Here is a 13912-nt window from a genome sequence, read left to right on the forward strand (position 1 = left end):
CACATGTTTTCTTACGATGCACTGCCCCCCCCACCCCCCCGCCCCTTTCCCATTGAGTCCAGCCCCATGGGTGTGCCGTCTCCCTCCACCCAGGATGTCGTGCCTCGCCAATGCTTTGAATTCCCTCCGTGTTTTGACTCCGTCGACGCCGGCTCCCGCCAACAACGGGGCTCCGGCATCAATTAACAGCTCTGTTTTTTTCAAGCGGGCGAGTGAATCAAGCAGAAAGAGAGATAGCGAGAGAGAGAGATACAAAGCTAGCTGATTAGCGCAGCTTATCAACAGGCGGGGGTATTAGCTGGGAAAAAAAACATTGTGTTGGCTAACACGTGTAACGTTAATGATGATGCACAGATGCTCCGATAACGGATGGAGGGAGCGGGGAGCCCTGTGTCGGCTGCATGCGAATGAAAGGCGGCGGTGGAAACGCAAAGAAAGAACGCGGGGCTGTTTTATCGCCGCGATCGTGTGTTCGGATGGCGGGAAGTCGACCTCGGGGGGGGCGGAACACGAGCAAAGGTCGCACGGAAGATAAATACACTCGCAAAAAACCAACAAATGTAAACACCGAAGGGATTCGCGCACCGACTTGGACAAGTGTGTTTACACGTGCCGGTTTACTTTGTGTAAATACGCGAACGCGCACGCTCGGCGTCCAGAGTCCTGGCCTGTGTCCTGCAAAGTGTCTGGATAAGGAGGACAGGTTTGCTCGGCGGCCCTCCGTGGCTGCCTCCACATCGGTCTCTTCCCCCCCTTCTCCGCACCCCCGGTCCCATCCAACCGTCTTAATTAGCGTGGGCTATTTATTTTATAGCCTGCAAATTGGCAGCCTCGCTCCGCCGGCTGGAGCCTGGCAAAGCAGTCGGGAGGAGCGAGATGCGAAAAGCGAGAACGTGAAGAGAGATTAGTTAGAGAGGGAGGAATATTTATTGCTGGAAAATAAAAAAGATATATAAAAAACCCCAGCAAAATAAGGTTGTTTGTCTCTAAACAGAGCTGCAACCTTGACTTGTACCACAATCCCACCTGGCTTTTTAGAAACATAAAAGAAAATGCGTTTTCACTTGTAAATATCGTCTTATATTTGTAAATATCACCTCACAAGCTCTCGGAATGAAGTCTCAGTTCACTTCTTAATGGACCAAACCGGCCAAACAGCAGGAGTTTAGAAATGTTTGAACCCAATGTGAGGTCAATGGAGCTCGCACCTTGGCCAACGCCACATTTGTCGCCATGGAAACCAATGGAATACGAGGTTATTTGAACCACCACGCCGCTCCTTTCATCATTTGTCACGGTCGTTTGAATGGCTTCGTGTTGTTAAAGTTAGTTGTTCCGTCGGTTTCCATTCTTTTGGCCTGTGATTGGCTGAGAGCGGAGAAAGGAAGGCGGGGAGTCGAGTTACCAAGACAATTAGACCCGTGGTTCTACAGGTTGTGGACGTTCCGTCTCACAATATAATTTGCAAAACGACCCGATAAACTGACATCTTTTGGTTTCGTGTTCAAGAATCTAGAAAAATCCAACCAACAAGACTGAAAGACAATTTTTTTTTTTTTTTTTAATGGGGTCTGGGCCATTGAACCGCACCACAAATTAGAGCGCGGCCTCAAAAACAACTGCCGGCGCATATTTAGAAAAAGAAAAAAAAAATGTCGCGTCAGCCCAAAAAAACAAAACGTTGAGCGAACCGAGCGTCAGGTTGTCGTCCGCCGGCGGCGTTTGTCGTGAACGGAAAGCCGGGTTTTATCCCGTCATCTGACCGAGTCTCACTTAAAATCCTTCAAGTGATTCTGGAAAGAATCGTCCTCTTAAGCATTGGCGCGGCCACGTGCACGCGGCCACGTGCACGCGCACGGCATATGTTTTGTTTTAACAGCTCTGCCGTTCTGCTTGCAGCCACATCAAGGCTGGATGGAGGCCCATTGAAGTGGGCGAGGAGGCAGAGATAGTGCCTCTGGTGTCACCACACACACACACACACACACACACACACACACACACACACACACACACACACACACACACACACACACACACACACACACACACACACACACACACAAGCTCATCTGTGCCTCAATTACTCAGCAAGTCTTACCGTCGTATGCGTGAAAGCATCTTTTCACGCCATGGCCCTGTTTACCGCGTCGCCACGATGCGGGCGCATTTAGCCCCGAGCTCACACCTGTGAAAACACTTGAAACGGGGTGTGTGTGTGTGTGTGTGTGTGTGTGTGTGTGTGTGTGTGTGTGTGTGTGTGTGTGTGTGTGTGTGTGTGTGTGCGTGTGCGTGTGTGATGACACTGCGTCTCTGTGCCAGATGTGACCTATGCCATCATGTGCCTCTTGTTAGGCTCCACCCTACACACACACACACACACACACACACACACACACACACACACACGCAGGGCCCTCATGGAAACTTCACAGGACTCTTGAAGGAGACCGAGGCTCAGACTCCGCCAGACATTTGCACATTTATTGAGAACGTCTCACCGCTAATCGTCGCCCGTCTGTTCGTTTCAGTTTCATTTATGTTTTTCCTAGCAGAGTATATATTTGCTCCATGTGCGTAAAAAATGCAAAAAGAAATTGTTGTTTAGCTCCAAGTGAAAAGGGGAAGAAAAAAAATGTGTGTTTTGTGTGTCCGTCGCTTGGAGTCGGTGAAAACACAACTTTTTGAAAATGGTTCCCAAGGTGGAACTCCAAAAACGCTCTGATTCTGTCTGATTTTCTCTGTAAACGGAGCCTAATTTGGCGAGCAACCAGAGGAGGAGCGCTTCTGAAAAGTTTTCCCATGTTTCCATGGAGACGGAGTCAGATATTTTAAAAAGTTGCACGGCCATGTGAGTGGAGCCTGAATAGGCTATTTTATCCTGCGAGTGGTTATCTGAACCTGCTGCGTTCTACTTGGAACGGAAACAAATCAGATTTAAAGCCGAGGATCAACTGGAAGATCAATCATCTCATGAGTTTTCGATAATATTCCCAAAAATACAGCTTGAAGATCTTAATCCTCTAAATATAGCAAACATTGATTACTCCGTTAGGTAAATCTTGAGTCAGTTCCTGAACTTACAGTCATTTTCTGCGGAGTTGTACTTTGTACTTCTTTCCGATTCGTGGAAAAGTAAGGAATTCGGGCGACGGGGCCGTGAGGGCGAGCGAGGGGCGAGCGTATGGAGGGTGAGGGGGCAGTAATGGAGGCGGCCGGCGGGGCAACGTGGAACATAAACACTGGTGATTTACGCTCCAGTCCAAGAACAACAGCTTCAGCTCCTCTGGCTCCGGTCACTAATAACTCCGACTCCGCGGAGGGAGGGGGGGGGGGGGGGGGGGGGGAGAGAGTGATGATTAGATGGAAAAGAGAGAGAGAGCGAGAGGAATTAAATAAAATAAAATGAAAGTGGGGAGAGGCTGTGGCACATCGGCCGCCCGGCGTTGGTCTAATGATTAACGCCCCGGCCTCCGGTCGGCTCTCCAGCGCAGAAGGACAAGTCATCAGGGAGACGGAACAGCTGAGCCCCCCCCCCTTAATGTTAAACCCCGTGTTTATTTAAGATTTATTATAACCCCACCCCCCCACCCCGGCGCACAAGCGAGCAAAGGCTGGAATCAAATCTCCATTAAATATCATTCTGCCTGCTACAACCTGTCCCGTTAAACAAATTGCAATCGCTCGCCGCCGACATTTGTTTACTCCACCCTGTGACTCAATATAACCCCACCCCCCCCCCCCCGAGTTAAAAGAGGTCGTTACAACCAGCAGCAGTAAAAGTGCCTGGTCGGATGCTGACGGTAGACCTGCACTAAAGATTACATCTTTTTCTTTCCTCCCCGAGCTTATTAAGCCGTTTGGTCCACAAAAGGCTTTTATGGAGAGCGGCGTTTCTCAACCTTTACGTCCCGGAGGTTCCCTCGGAAAGCAAAACGTTACCGTGAACCGGACAAACACACTCTGACCTCCTAAAGTCCCGGCAGGAGTTTGTGCCAGTTGATTAATGTGCAACTTCCAACGTGATTTGGAAAATCTTTGCGTCGTTTTTCATTGCATCAGTTTTAACAGCTTTTATTGTGGCGAGGGGAACTTCCTCTTGGCCTTTCTTCGATCCTGCAATCTTTGCTTCAACTCTTCTGTCGACCTTCTTTTTGATTTTGTTGGGATTTTTTTTTGCTGTATTTCTTTTTTTGTATGTTTTTGTCATTTTTATTATTTTATTATATTATTTTATTTATTTATCTATTATTATTTTATATATTTGTATATTTGTATTTTATTTCTTCTTATTATTTATTTTATATATTTGTATATTTTAATTTCTTTTTTTTGGTATTTTTTTGCTTCTTCTGTTGACCTTTTTGATTTTGTTGGGATTTTTTTTGCTGTATTTCTTTTTTGTATATTTTTGTTATTTGTATTATTTTATTTATTTATTATAATTATTATTTATTATTTCATATATTTGTATATTTTTATTATTGAATTTTTTGAGTATTTATTTGCCATATTTCCTATAATGTGTATTGTATTTGTATTTTTTTTGTATTCTTTTTTTTTGTTGATTTTTTGCTCTATTTCCTATAATATGTTGTAAAACCTCCTCCACCAACTTCGTAGTGTCACATTTCATTTGGCGCTTGTGGAAACTCGACACTCCCACCAGGGAACTTTCGAGGTGAATTCAAGCAAAAGCGCTCGTTTTTCAGGAGGTCGTTCTTGTTTAAACTCGTGGTGTTATTCCTAACCGGTTACCCACAAAACAGTGAAAAGCTTAAAAGTCTGATCTATAAAATCCTTGAAAAAATTTACAAAAAAAGGGGAAAAAAGGTGGAAAAAAGAGAGAGAGAAAAATCCTAGAAATCGTAAACTGCACAGCAATGTTTGACGTTTACACGGAAACGACAGTCTAACCTCAAACGCGTGTTCTTTGGACTGTTGAAAAACACCCGACTTTGCGTTTTGACGACAACTGGATCTAAACGCCTCCCGGAGCGCCGTGTCGCCGCTGACTCATGCACACGCTCCCCGCGTTCAGACACAAAAAGCATGACCGCTATCGCCCAACGCTCCCCGATCGGCCGTCAGCACAATCGTGGCGAGGAGGAGGAGGAGGAGGGGTGTGGGGGGGGGGAACCGGGGGGGGAGGCGAGAGCCCGCCCATATGGAGGCACAAGATAAAAGAGACGTGTTGGATGATTATCTCGCCGGTGGGAGCAACCGGAGCGCTCCGTCTTTCTCGCCACTCTATTTTTGTTGTTGTTGTTGTTGTTGTTATTGTTGTTCTCTGCTGCCGCGAACACAGAAGCTTGACAATAGGGACGTTTGTCCTTGGTTCGCCTTCAGTCATGATCACACAGGAGGAGGCAAACACTCGCTAGAAATGAGGCGCCGAGCCAGCAGCGAGAAGAAGCCGAGGCTTTCTGGGTAAAGCCGCCCGCTTGTTTTAATCGCGCCGTCCTTGACTGATCTTACCAGTTGAGTGGGCTTGACTGACTACGGTTTTCACAAACGGAACATTTGAACCGTTTTTTTTCCTCAATCATCGTCGACACCCCCCCAAAAGCTGGGGTGCGGAAAACTTGAAGTTAGTGCCCTCTACAGTCATTTAATGGGAATTATTGATACGATCCTATTATATCCTAACTGCCAAGTTCCAGGATACAATATGGACTTTGAGTCACGACCCTGCAGCGTCTACTGAGCATGTGCAGAAGAGCTATTTACGATGGCCGTGAAATGAAAGCTTTACGTTTTAAACAAAGCATTACTTGTCCTCAAATAGCTCACAAGAATAAATAGCCAGCTAATTGTTATCAGCGGCCTCCATCAAGGTTTTTTGTTTGTTTGTTTGTTTGTTTGTTGCCGATTGATAAGAAGCAAAAAGGTCAACTGATTCTGTGGTTTTCACCATTCGGCTCGGTCTGAAAGCGGATCTGCATCTTCATGGGTTTTAACTTGCGAATCATCGATTTTGCTCGAGTCGCTTGAACCGTCGCAGAGTTTCCTTCTGTCCGATGGTGTGTCAGGCTTTTATGCGAGTTTCTTTTCAGTTAACATAACTCGGATTTTGTTGAAACAAAGAGTTTTACAGTTTGATTTGTTCTCATTGTCCCCAAAAAAAAAAAAATACACAAAAAATATCAGTATAAATGTCACATAACAAAGACATTTCATTTAAATTGTTCATGCATCGGTCAAGGGGAAGATGAGAGACTGACTTTCTCAGAAAGCTCATAAGAAATTGAAACTGGAAAACATTGATAAAAAGCAGTTTACAATACCAAAACAAATTTTAGAAATAAAACAGAAAGCTCTGTTCTTCCTCTGCTGCAGGAAAACAGGTTTTCAAAGTGAACCGCTTCCAAACACCGAATCCGTTCTGGTCAAACTGCCGATCTGAGATAAAGGGTGACGAGACGGACGGAGTTCTGAGCAAAATATCCACAGGAAGTTCACACGCCGACCTCAGCTGCACTTTGGATCCTGCAGCCGCCGTCTTCTTCCCAAGAGGTGGCGCCTCCCAGAAACAACTCAGCGTTTCACCTCTCGTCCCGGGGTTCCCTCGCTGTACCCAAAAAAAAATAAAAAATCTCTCCATTTTCTTGGAGTAAATTATGAAGGGAAGCTGTGAAATTAATGGCGCCGAACCACAGTAAATGTCAACCCTCTGCGCCGCGGCGTTCAACTCGGGGAGAAAGAAAAGGGAAATCAACGCTGGGGGATGGGGGGGGGAGGGGCGAGATGTTCGAGTGACGACGGAAAAAGCAGTTTTCCCCACTCGTTTAAGGCTCAACGTAGCGATAACTCCGGCAATTTCGGCGTTGGATTGCCCCATCTGCACACCCGTCGCGGCGGGCGTGGGAATGAGGTTACCCAAGGTGCACTTCTGCCACTAATGGCGCCGAATAATTGCCCCGAATGACCGTCGAAAGCAGCGTCTTCGTCGCTTCACCGGCGATCGAGACCTTCCGCTGGCGTCTACACTCTGGATGTAAATGAACTTGAGTTATGTTCATTGTGCAATTTTTTTAGTTTATTTTTAAGTTGAAATGACAGTATATTACGTATGCTTTTATTTTGAAATGACTTGCAAGTGCGGTAAGTCGTGAGTCGTAAACAGAAGAAAACACTGCAGACGTCTATGGATGTGCTCTGTAAAAGTTAAGAATAAAATTTAAGGAGAAGTTTGTCGGTGATTACATTTCAATAGCAGCCGGTTTATAAGGAGACGAAGTTTGTTAAATGTTTCTTAAATGTATGTTTCTTTCATTTTACAGACCTCGTGTTTATCTGCTTTGTTTTAGAGTAATTTTCTGACCACTAGAGGGTGCTATTGCGTTTTCGTACAAGTCGGTTTACCACAAGGTGATTTCAATGTTTAAGTTTCATTGTTATGCAAGGTAAATGTATTTCATTTAAGGCAATAATTATAGCAAACGGTTAAGGGTGAGCATGCTGTTAAGAGTTGCTAATTGTATGTTTCTGTTTTACATCGTAGCTCTTACGGCGTGTTCACATACAAAGTTCAATAAAGGTTGTGAACCGTCAGTTTAAGAGACCATCTTTTAGACCGCGGATGCTACACTGGAGTCTCACATGTAGCACACAAACGCTGATGGAGTGTGATGTGTGGGATCCAGATGTGTTCCCCGGGGGGACAGAGGGGCTGTGGAGGTGGTCCCGGGGGGGGGGGGGGGGGGGGTGGCGTAAACCGTCCTGCACTCAATAGAACAGCTGCTAGTCAGAGGTCTTCACAATACCCAGCAGGTCATTCAAACACGAACCCACCCCTACCCCCTTTTATTCTTTTGTCCACTCGTGGTCTCACTTCATTCCGTCTTCTCTCCTGTCCCCACCCCCCCTCCCCTCCAGGCCCCGAATGCTCCAGGAACTTCACCTCCAACAGCGGCGTCATCAAGTCGCCGGGCTTCCCGGAGAAGTACCCCAACAACCTGGACTGCACCTTCATGATCTTCGCCCCCAAGATGTCCGAGATCACCCTGGAGTTCGAGAGCTTCGAGCTGGAGCCGGACACCACGCCCCCCACCGGCGTGTTCTGCCGCTACGACCGGCTGGAGATCTGGGACGGATTCCCTGGAGGTGAGCCAACGGCGGTGGACCTTGAGAGGGGGGGGGGGGGGGGGACGGTCGATTGTGTTTTCAGGGAACAACACCCAGAACTCTGATAAAGCGAGAGCGTAGAGGACGGGGCTCTATCTCGCCGTGTCTGTCAATCAAGACTTTTGTGTTCTGTTATGTCACATTGAAAATGCCTCTGTCGAGGCATTTTCAATGTGACATAATAGAATACAAAAGTTAAACTAAAAGTAATGTGAAAAAAAAGAATAGAATGAGTTTGACATTTTTTTTAAAACCTCTAACCTCCCACAAGAAACTGCGAGTCCCTTAGTTAGCATCTTGGGACTCTTTTCTTCTTGTATTCTTGTGACATTTGGGATTTATTAATGCAATCCTACTTTTAGCTTGCACTTTTTAAACACTTCTACAAGTTCGCCGTGGACCGTAAGAAAACTCATGTCACCTACTAAATGTAGCTCGTGATATTTAGATCCCGTTTACGCAACGTTTCAAGTGAAAATGTTAACATTTTGCTCCAGAAGGGCTTTGCGTTTACACAGCGATGTTTTTAGAACAGAGGTGCCCACACTTTTTCAGCCTGCGAGCTCCTTATAAAATGACCAAGTCAAAGTGATCTACCCACTACAAAAATGCAAAACATATATTTATTTTCAAATATATTGAGGATTCTTTATATGTACAATGTATAATGATGTACCTTGCAAAACCTTACGAGCCAATATTGTGCAACACGACATAATTAACTATGAACATTCTTTGTTATTACCTGAGTTTACTTTGATGTTACTTTGATCTTTGGTATTGCGACGGTCGACTGGCAGACGAGACAAACGCACTTCGAAAATAACATAGTGAAAAAAAAGTCCACCTCCCATTCCTCATGAAAGTGAAACGTTTTCATCTTCTCACTTGGTCCAGCTCCCCCACTCATTTTTGGGGGGGGCTTCAAATTTGCGGTAACTCATTGACTAGCTTGTTAGTTTAGCCACACTTAGCGTCGTTGTTTGCGCATGTGCGGTGACCCGAAGGTCAGAAAAGTCCAGCCGTCATCTGATGCTGCGTTCGATTATACTCGGAATTCGGAAAGGTAAATTAGTTTCATTACACCAGCGTGTATTTTTTTTCTAATGTCATGCGATCTACTATTACTACCTTTGCGATCGACGTATTGAGCACCCCTGTTTTAGAACAATGTCAGTTTACATGGAAGTGGTAGAAATATTGAAAATGGAGCTTTCACGTCGGGCCACTAGTGGGCGCTGTCTTGTTTTTTGGTAATCAAATGACCTCCGCGCTATAGACATAAACAGCGTCTCCGCCGTCCACATGCAGACAGGGACAGGGTGTTTTCAAAAATCTGCGCTATCGCCCGTGTGAGTCGACGCCGTGGAGGAGCTCTGGAGGGAAAACAAAAGCTTATCTCACGGACAGACTTCCTGAACTTTGAATTTTGACACGCCGAAGCGCGTGTTGTCTTAAAACACACTTTTCCAGCCCAAACGTGTCGGAGTTCAATGACCTGAGAATCGATTCTAAGAATTCCTTGCGTCACTTTTCCTCCGTTTCCCCTTAAGAAAAAGGAACAAAAGTGTGTTTTTTGTTTTGTTTTTTTAAGGGGGATACACTGGATAAACTAATCCAGTGTAGACCTGGTAAAAAAATCCACACCTCCTGGTTCCCAGAGCCCATGAATTCAGGCTACACAAACATTGATCTCAAATTCGCCCGTGTGGGGAGAAAAAAAACAAAAAACAAAAAGAATCAGCAGGTGAGAGGGGCCAGGGTACGAGGAGGCGAGTCGTCTTCAAAGCGGCTTCCACAGCCCGAGACGAGGCTTTGAACTCAGCCAGCGAAATCACCTCTTGAAGTCTCTCCGTTTTTCTCCCGGCGATTTCCAACGGCGGGGCGCTGCAGACGAGATGAAAGCGCCTTCTCGCCCATCAGCGGCTGAAAATTGAAAGAATTTCTATCTGGTAGCGTTCGACCCGCAGCGCATCAGTATTCTCACTTCTTGCGTTCCGAGTGATAAGGTTGAAGTGTAAATCACGGCACCTTTTTTTTTTTTTTTCCCCAAAGTGGATTTACTTTAGGTTCAATGCTCGTCGAGCTCAGATCTCTTAAGGCATCAACTTTGCAGGGTTGAAGGTTTTTTGGTTTTTTTTTTCCACGGCATAGTTCAAGAGCTCGTCCGTATGTTACTTTCTTGAGGCGCTTAATGTTCGAGACCAGTCGTTGATTAAGGAGAATCAGAGAGACGATCAGATCTCGAGCTTCAGGCCCCGTTTACACGATGTTTCCAGTGAAAACACATTGATTTTGCATTTTCATTTCCGAAAACTTTTGCGTTTGGCGTTTTGAAAACGACGTCTGTTTACACGGAAACCGCAGAAACACTGAAAACAAATGCAGTTAGCAATGTTGGGCTAACTACTTGATACGATTGTCGTATCCATGCGTGCTACTTGCACATGCAGAGTCATGGCGTTTCTGAAACTTTTTTAGAAAGAGTAGTTTTCAAGAAGTTGCACTTTCTGTGGCTAATTAAATTAAGTATTTTCATTAAAAAAAAAAACCTGGTGGTAAACGGGACCTCAGAGCGCTGCTGTGCGCGACGGACATCCCGCCTGGTGTGAAAGAATAAGCCACAGGAGGGAGAGCAGGGATTCGTCTTTAGCTCCTGCGGTGCCTCCTGGATCAATAGCGCAGCGGTAACCGAAGGCTAAACGCGAGCTTCCGCGCAGTTCGATCCCTCAACAACATTTCTGGACGGCCGCTGAGGAAGAAGACCTGCCACTCCCTCGTCCCACGGAGTTTTTTAGGCGTCTCGTTGCAGATAATCCCAGAGATTTCTGTTTTCTGTTCGGATCGAACTTTGAAAAGCAAACGTAGACCCTCGTTGCACCTGATTCATGAGGATTAACCAACGCCGTCACCAAACAGACTCCCCCCCCCCTCCCCCCTTCGGTCTGGCCTCCGCCTTCGCCGCTCCATGCTTGGAGCCTTTAAGTGGCGTGTTTTTGGATGACTGATTTTTGGGGACTGTCACTCGCCGCTGATCACAGCATTGCTAATCACAGATAAGCTGCGGGTCTCCGCGGCAACGACGTCAGGAACACACACACGGTCAGAAACATGTGCATGGATCACGGCACACATCAGGGACGCCATTGGCCGAGGTCACAGTGGGCTCCTGCTCTTTCGCCACCCCATCGCTCTCTCCAGCGTTGTTTCCACTCCCCTCCGTCTCCCCCCTCATGATCCCTCGCCGCCTCCCTCGCATTTCTCAGCCGGACACGTCCGTCCCAGGCTTTTATTGCTTTTCTGTCTTCATCGTTGCCCCGTCCCCCCACCGCCCGGTGCTTTTACTTCTGTTTGGTCGTCGGGCCGTGGCCTGTGTCCACCTCAAGTCCAAGAAAATGAGTCAGGGTACAGGAGGTCCGAGGTATTTACAGCCGGCAAATAGACAGAGACGGTGACCTGCCCCCGCCACCATAGGTCGCCCTTCCGCTTTGTTCTGTTTCGGTCAGACGGGCGGGCGGTTGGGGGGGAATGTTGAAAGTCTTTTCTCACGCGTCTTTACGGGTTAGGGTTGTGGGGGGGGGGGGGGGGGGGCAGCGTCCGACATACCTCACTGACACATTAGTTTTCACACCTCCCCGGGCGAGGAGGGAGTTGGTAGTTAAATACGCGCAAGACAAGGTCCGCGGGCAAACAAACAAATATTGAGTTAACCCGAGTCTAACCCGGGCGACATTTGTGCTCCTCTTTCTCTCCCCCAGTCGGCCCGTACATCGGGAGGTACTGTGGACAGAACACCCCCGGCAGGATCATCTCCTACACCGGCATCCTGGCTCTGACAATCAACACCGACAGCGCCATCGCCAAGGAAGGCTTCTCCGCAAACTTCACCGTCGTGGAGAGGACCGTCCCGGAAGGTGAGCTGACGCCGCCACCGTCGGACTGATGGGGAAGTCGTGGAAGTAGAATGTTTGGTGGGAACGTTTATTAAGAGAGAGTCGCACTCGTTGGACATCTCAAAGGTTTTTTTTTTATGACCACGCAGATCCTGCAGGAAAACTTTTTGACACACTTGATGAAGTTTGACGGTCAATTGTTGGCAATCGACAGCAGTCGCGGATCATTTCTTTTACTGTTAAATCATTATTTTCATTAGGAAACCTCTCAGAGAACTTGTCAGGCCTAAAAGCTTTCATAACCGTTCTGAAGACCTCGGAGGGCTCTTCGGATATTGGCATTATGACAACACTACGTTTGATTGCAAAACTCAGACCCAAAGTTTCTGGAGTATAATTTTTCATGTCTATTTGTCAGATTTTTATTTTCTTTTTTTAGTTTCTATATGTTGTTTCTCAACTTTTCCCAAAGCCACTCCAGATTACCTTCTATGGAGGACTGTGAACTCCCTCTCTGCATTTCTAATTTGCCAAAACTGTCAAGCGAAGCCAACTGCTGCCAGTCACAACCACTCTAACTGACATAGAAACACCGGAGCCGTCAGACTCAATTCAATTCAGTTTTATTTTGGTAGTGCCAAATACAACACAGTCACCTCAAGGCACCTTCACAGGAACCCCCCCCCAAACAACTCAGAACCAGACTCATGGGTGGGGATAGGGGAGAGTTTTCTCAAGAAAGTGTCTCATTAATCTAATATTCATTCTTTGACATGCGTGAATGTCTTTTTGAACTTTGAACTCTCTGGACCCCAATTTGTAAAATGTAGGTAAATTTGTCCAAACTAGTCGCATTCAAGAAAAGTCTCTTTATTAATTTGTCGATGGTCCAGATATTCATCCATTCCTCTTCTATCTTCTTACATAACAAATAATAGAAGAAGCTGTAGAAATGAGAGAAAACCCGCGGTGCCACGGAGAAAACGTGAAAAAACCCCTTGCTTGGAACCAAAGTGGAGTTACTTGCCGATTACACCGTCGTGCAGGAAAAAAAAGCCTTTCCTTCCAGGGCTTGTTGGTAAAAACCAAGAAACGGAGGTCTGGAGGGAATTGTTCTGTGAAGACAAGCCGTAAAAGATTTAGAGTGCTAGTAAAGGAACCACCAGAGGAATATTGCTAAAAAGTTAAAAGCAGATGTTGTCTGTGACTGAAGCCACACGCGGCCCTATTATGACAAATTCCCACTTGTTAAATGGAGCTTAAGAGTTATTAAATAAACACCTCCTGCCTCTTGTGTCGCGCGTTGCAGCCGGCCTCCTCCCAGTTTACACACTGTGGGTCCAGACAGGCTCCGAAAGGCTGCTTCCCCGCCAGTTAAACACAAAAACAATACAACCCACAGACACACACTTTTAACACACCCCGAGGCCTTGTTACATGCGGCTGCGTCGTCACGGGGCCTGACCCCCCCCGACCCCCCCCGACCCCCCCGACCCCGTTTTGCAAAACGCTCCGACTGAACATTTCATTAAGGAAGACGAGCTCCGGACGGGGCTGTAAATCTGTCGGGCGGCGGGACCACCCCCTGTTCCAACACACACATACACACACACGCACACACACACACACACACGCACACACACACACACACACACACACACACACACACACACACACGCACACACGTACACACTTACACACGTACACACGCACACACGTACACACACACACACACACACACACGCATACATACACACACGCATACACACACACACACGCATACATACACACACACACACATGCACATACACATGCACACACACACACACATACACGCGCACACACACACACACACGTACACACTTACACACGTACACACGCACACACGTACA

General features: G+C 46.8%; 1 protein-coding gene across 1 annotated transcript in view; it reads left to right on the plus strand.

Moving 5' to 3' along the window:
- nrp1a (neuropilin 1a) overlaps nt 1–13912 on the plus strand; it is a gene marked incomplete at its 5' end in the record, with an annotated part of 61228 nt that overhangs the window by 11216 nt on the left and 36100 nt on the right. The window contains 2 exons of the mRNA XM_080514850.1: nt 7879–8106; nt 11886–12041. Of these exons, the coding sequence (XP_080370976.1) occupies nt 7879–8106; nt 11886–12041 (384 nt within the window). The remainder of the gene's footprint in view (nt 1–7878; nt 8107–11885; nt 12042–13912) is intronic.

This window comes from Blennius ocellaris (genome assembly GCF_963422515.1).
Source record: "Blennius ocellaris genome assembly, chromosome: 19".
In the NCBI taxonomy this organism is placed as follows: domain Eukaryota; kingdom Metazoa; phylum Chordata; class Actinopteri; order Blenniiformes; family Blenniidae; genus Blennius; species Blennius ocellaris.